The sequence below is a fragment of the Sinocyclocheilus anshuiensis genome, unplaced genomic scaffold, assembly GCF_001515605.1.
Source record: "Sinocyclocheilus anshuiensis isolate Anshui unplaced genomic scaffold, SAMN03320099.WGS_v1.1 scaffold366, whole genome shotgun sequence".
NCBI lineage: Eukaryota > Metazoa > Chordata > Actinopteri > Cypriniformes > Cyprinidae > Sinocyclocheilus > Sinocyclocheilus anshuiensis.
The window spans coordinates 1,595,262-1,600,437 of NW_015547673.1; the positions used below are offsets into that span (position 1 = coordinate 1,595,262).

General features: G+C 34.4%; 1 protein-coding gene across 2 annotated transcripts in view; it reads left to right on the top strand.

The window, feature by feature from the left end:
* LOC107702872 (2-oxoglutarate dehydrogenase, mitochondrial-like) overlaps positions 1–5,176 on the top strand; it is a 51,865-nt gene that overhangs the window by 23,728 nt on the left and 22,961 nt on the right. For both annotated transcript variants that reach the window (XM_016505308.1, XM_016505309.1), the window contains one exon: positions 3,869–4,005. In XM_016505308.1, coding sequence (XP_016360794.1) covers positions 3,869–4,005 — 137 coding nt within the window. The remainder of the gene's footprint in view (positions 1–3,868; positions 4,006–5,176) is intronic.

The window sequence follows — 5,176 nt, forward strand, 5'->3', positions numbered from 1 at the left end:
ATGCCCTTCTCTACAGTTTTTTTTTCTTGATTAATGAGTTTATGGTCACCGAATATGTTTTTTTTTTTCTGAGGTAAATGTGACGTTACGCAACATTTACAAGCCGTTATATTGACGTCTTTGCGCGGCTGAAACACAGATTGAGTGATTACATGAGACAGGATACAGATTGTAAAGTTGTACCCTTTCTTTTAACACCTTCGGATGTTTAGTCATGATTATTTTGTGTTGAAGCTGGTATTAAATGTGGAGGAGATGATTAGTTCACGTGCGCCTCGCGCTGCTGCGTCTGTTGAACTGAGGCGCTACAGCGATCTGTCACTCCACATTAAACAGCGCCAAAACGGCATTTATTGTTTGAATACTGCAATACAATGGACAGAATTTGAAATCTGAGACTTTGTTTCATATTAAAAGTACCAAAGCACAATGCTTATTGCGATATATTGGATGGGAAGTGCCCTTCAAGGTTCCGTCCATTAACTGAAAACAGGCTAGACTAATTGATTCTTGGGATTTAAGAATCGATATCATTACGTAAAAATGAGAATCGATTAATATCGAGATATCTATATTTTTTACCCAGCACTAATTATGAATGGGTCTTTATACTATACATGAAAATATCATGAAATGCCATCTTTGTCTAGTGCAGTGTTATTTTATATACTATTGAAGTATTTATTATTATTTTGAATTGGCTTTTTTATATTTTCGGTTTTAATAGTGGTTTAAGTTTTTGTAATTATATGTGCTTGTCATTTTTATATAATTTATTTTTTTGTAAATGTTTCTATTTAGTTTAGTTTTAGTACCTCAGTTTTTTTCTTTCAACTTAAACGTTTTTCATCTTATATTTATATTTAATTTTAAGTACCCCAAATTATTTTTAATAGTTTTAGTTAACAATAACAACACTGATCTACTAATACATTTCTGTAATTAGTCTTTAGTAGGTTTTAGCTGGTTGTTGAATGACTAGTTGACCACCATGACCCATTTATTTCCTATTTATTTCCTGTTTCCTATTTATTGTTATAAACAAAGAAAGGCATAAATCAAAGTAATCATCAGCCTTGAAATTGTAAACAACTCTGAATATTCCTAATGAGCCTTAAAAGATCATAGTCATAAAAGATGCTGTTCAAAGATAGTAGGATACACACGCATTTAAAAAAAAATGTGATTATTGGGATGAGATGTGATTGTGAACATTGTGATTGTAGTGAAGAATGCTTCTGCTCAAGGTCTGTTTTTTTTGGGGAGGTTATTTTAATGTGAAGTGCATTTTGGTGGCTTTGCTGTCCACTAGCTTCAAATGAGGTGAAGGGAAGCTTTATGTGGCAGTTAATAAAGGCTACGTGTGTAGTTTGGATCCTCTTGTAATATCCCCCAAACACACACGCCCTTCTGTATATTCACACATCCAGACACACACATAAAACACACTAGAAACATACTCTCATTCTCTCTCCCAATGCTCAGCCTCGCCCCCCCACACCCCTCTCTGTCTGTCTTGCTCTCACTAGCGCTCTCATTAACACACTCTGGTCTACTATAGGTTAATCTCTGTCTTTAGCACACCCGCTCATATGCCTCGAGGTGCATGGATGCCTCTTTTTGCACTCCTTGCCAAACATCCAAAATGATCGACACAGACAGGTCCGTTTCCATGTGTGCTGACCTGTCAGAATCTCTGTACAGCCTAATGCATGGCATGTTGTTGTAGGTACTGAATGAACAGCAGTAAATACTCATTTTCCATCCATTTATGAAATGATTGCCCAAATACACTAAGCGTTTCAGAGAAACTGTAGGCAGTTTAATACTCAAAGACTACAGTTCTGCCAAGCTGTTAACCTGCATGTTGTGGTATTTGAATTAGTAGTGCTGCTGTGGATAATAAAGAATCTGTCTGAACCTTGTGTTCACATGCTTTGGAAGTGTGAATGTGTGCGATTCAATGGTGAATCTCACAACGAAATGTCCAGCTCATCTTTCAGCCCCAATACAGTGAATGTCATCCTTTATGGACACATTTAATTTTAAAAACTTAAAATCAGAAACTATTGATTTTTTTTTTTTTTTTTTTTTTTTTTTGAGAAATGGGTCCCTCAAATTCTCAAAACATTTTATTTATAATATACATATTTTTTTTTATTATTTTTTTTATGTGACCTGGACATGTTGACAGGTTTTGTGAGATCAATGCTCAAAGGTTTATTGAAATTTATTTATTTATTTGTTTATTGAAATATATTATGCTTAGTTAATATTTACTAAGCAATTTTTCAAAGATCATCCCTGTGTAAGGATATTGGGGCCTTATGAAATCCATTTTATTTTATTTTTTCTTAAATGTAATTTTTCCAAATTCAGTTTTTCCCCCAGTTCAATTTTTTTTATCTTTTTTTTTTTTTTTTGGTTTTGTTTTTAATATGTAAATTTTTCTGGATTCCATTTTTAATGGTTAAATTAAATTTTAGTAATCAAAAAGCATGAAATCATGAAACTTATACAGACAGATACTAGTATCGTTACATGGTTAAACTTGCCAAATTCTGTGAGATTCGGCAGTATACTTTTTAACGACTGTTTGTTTCTATTTTTTATTTAATTATTTTTTTTTTTTTTGCGTTTTAGAGGCATAGGATATATAATCATTAAATTCTTAATACAGATGTTGATGTTTATTTACACTAGTTATATCAGAACTGTACTTTGTCATAATATATATGTACTTTAGTGTACACAGTATAACTGTATATGAAATACAGCCCTCTACGGACACCTTGGCAATTGAATTGCCATTGGCTAGTAAATTTTTTTGTTTACTCGCCAGACTGATAAAAAAAATTAAATAAATATATATGTGTATATGTGTGTGTGTGTTTGTATAATGGCACAGTTATATAAATATCTGAAAGTACACTCTTAACATCAGTTAGTCAAGCAGTATAATATGATAATCAATATTATTTAACCCTTTCGCACGTGAGTAAAATATTCTAGCTGAGCCCCGAGCGTGATTTTTTTTTTAGGCGACCGTTATTTTAGAATGTATTGCCTGTTTCCATGGCGGCGCGTCATGCTTGTCATGTTACATCATCTTTCAGTTTTTGACTTGAGCTGCTGAATTAATAATTATAATAAATATAATAAATAGTCTCGTTATACTACTAAATGAGCTCTTCACTGTTCAATACATTAATTGCAGCTCACAATCCAAAGCAGCTCGTTTACATGTTAAATTCAGGATGCATTTAATGCAACAATTATACTAGCATTATTAACACCAATATTATATTGACGATGATTATGCTGTTAACCCACTTTTTCCTTTTTTTTTTTTGTTTTTTTCTTTTTTCTTTTCTTTTTTTTTTGGTGTACACCCCAACTCTCTCATCAATTTTCAAACCACCTTTCTTTTGTCTTCATTCTCTCTCATTCTTTCTCCTTTTCCATCCATTTACTTACACGTCATACTTAATGTTCTTTTTATATATTGTCCGCTTTGTTGTTACCATTATTTAACATTTATCATGCTATTTGCTGGTGCTTTTTGTTGTGTACTTCCATAACACTCCAATCCACCATGTTTCTGGTTATGCATGGCATCCTCACATTTACTCCATTCATCCCCCACTAACTCATACATGCTTGTTTTTTTTCTCTCCCTATCTGTCCTTTTTTTTCTTGTTTCATTGTTTTTATCATTTATATCTCCCCCTTCCCCCTCTGGATTGTTTTCTCTTCCTTTCACTTTGTTACTTTCATTTCTCCTCCATCCACTGGCATCTATGCTGGCCTTCTTTTGTGTTTCTTCTCTTTTCTGTTGGGTTGGACGTGTTGTGTGTTTGGCTGTCAGGTTTCTATGGGCTGGAAGAGTCTGATCTGGATAAAGTGTTCCGCTTGCACACCACCACCTTCCGCTTGCCCACCACCACCTTTATCGGGGGCAATGAGAGCGCTCTGCCCCTCAGGGAGATCATCCGCCGCTTAGAGGTGAGTGAGGACGCAAGGAATATTTCAGCCTCAGGTCTGTCTGAATGTTTTTATCACACAGTGCCCTAGGAAGACTACCATAATGCAGTGGTTCTCAACCAGGTGCCTGGAGCCCACTAGGGGGCCCCAGCAAACTACTGGTGGCCCTCAAGATTTTAAATAAGAGAAAACAACTAAAAAGATCTCTCTTCTTTATTCCAAAGAAAATGCATCATAGCCGAATATTTCAATATTACTCTCTGTGTGTGTGTGCGTGCGTGCGTGCATATATATATATATATATATACCGTATTGACCCGAATATAAGACGATGTTTGTTTCTTGGAAATGCATCTGAAAAAACGCGGTCGTCTTATATTCAGGGATGCTCCAGAAGGAAACACGATGCATTAAGAACCTGGAGGTGTAAACTTTTTGAATTTGAAGATCAGGATAAATTGAACTTATTTTGTCTTCTGGGAAACAGAAGTATCTTCTGTAGCTTCTGAAGGGCAGTACTAAATGAAAAAAATATATTTAGGCAAAATTTACACATCTTCATTCTGTTTAAAAGTTTACATTTTAGGTACTTACATGTTTCCCAGAGCATCAGTGAGCGTTTGAACCTTTTGTAATAGTTGCGTATGAGTCCCTCGGTTGTCCTCGGTGTGAAAATATAAATCTCAAAATCATACAGTCATTGTTGGAAAGGGTTCAACTATGCAAAAGATGATGGAAAACCAAAGAATTTGTGGGACCTGAAGGATTTTTCTGAAGAACAGCAGGCAGTTTAACTGTTCAGGACAAACAAGGGACTCATGAACGACTATCACAAAAAACAGCTGTGGATCATCCAGGTAACAACACAGTATTAACAATCAAGCGTATGTAACTTTTGAACGGGGTTATTTTTATAAAGTCAGCTATTATTTTCACTTGTGGACTATATGTAAATGTCTTTTATGTGAAATATCTTATTCGGGTCAGTACTAAATAAAAAATAACCTGCATTTTGTATGATCCTCTTATTTTGGTAAAATAACATTTTGCAGATACTGCAAAGTGTATGTAAAATTAGTGTAAGTATGCAAAGTGTATGTAAAATCTCTCTAGTAAAATAACATACTGCAAAGTGTATGTAAAATTAGTGTAAGTATGCAAAGTGTATGTAAAATCTCTCTCATCTCTCTCT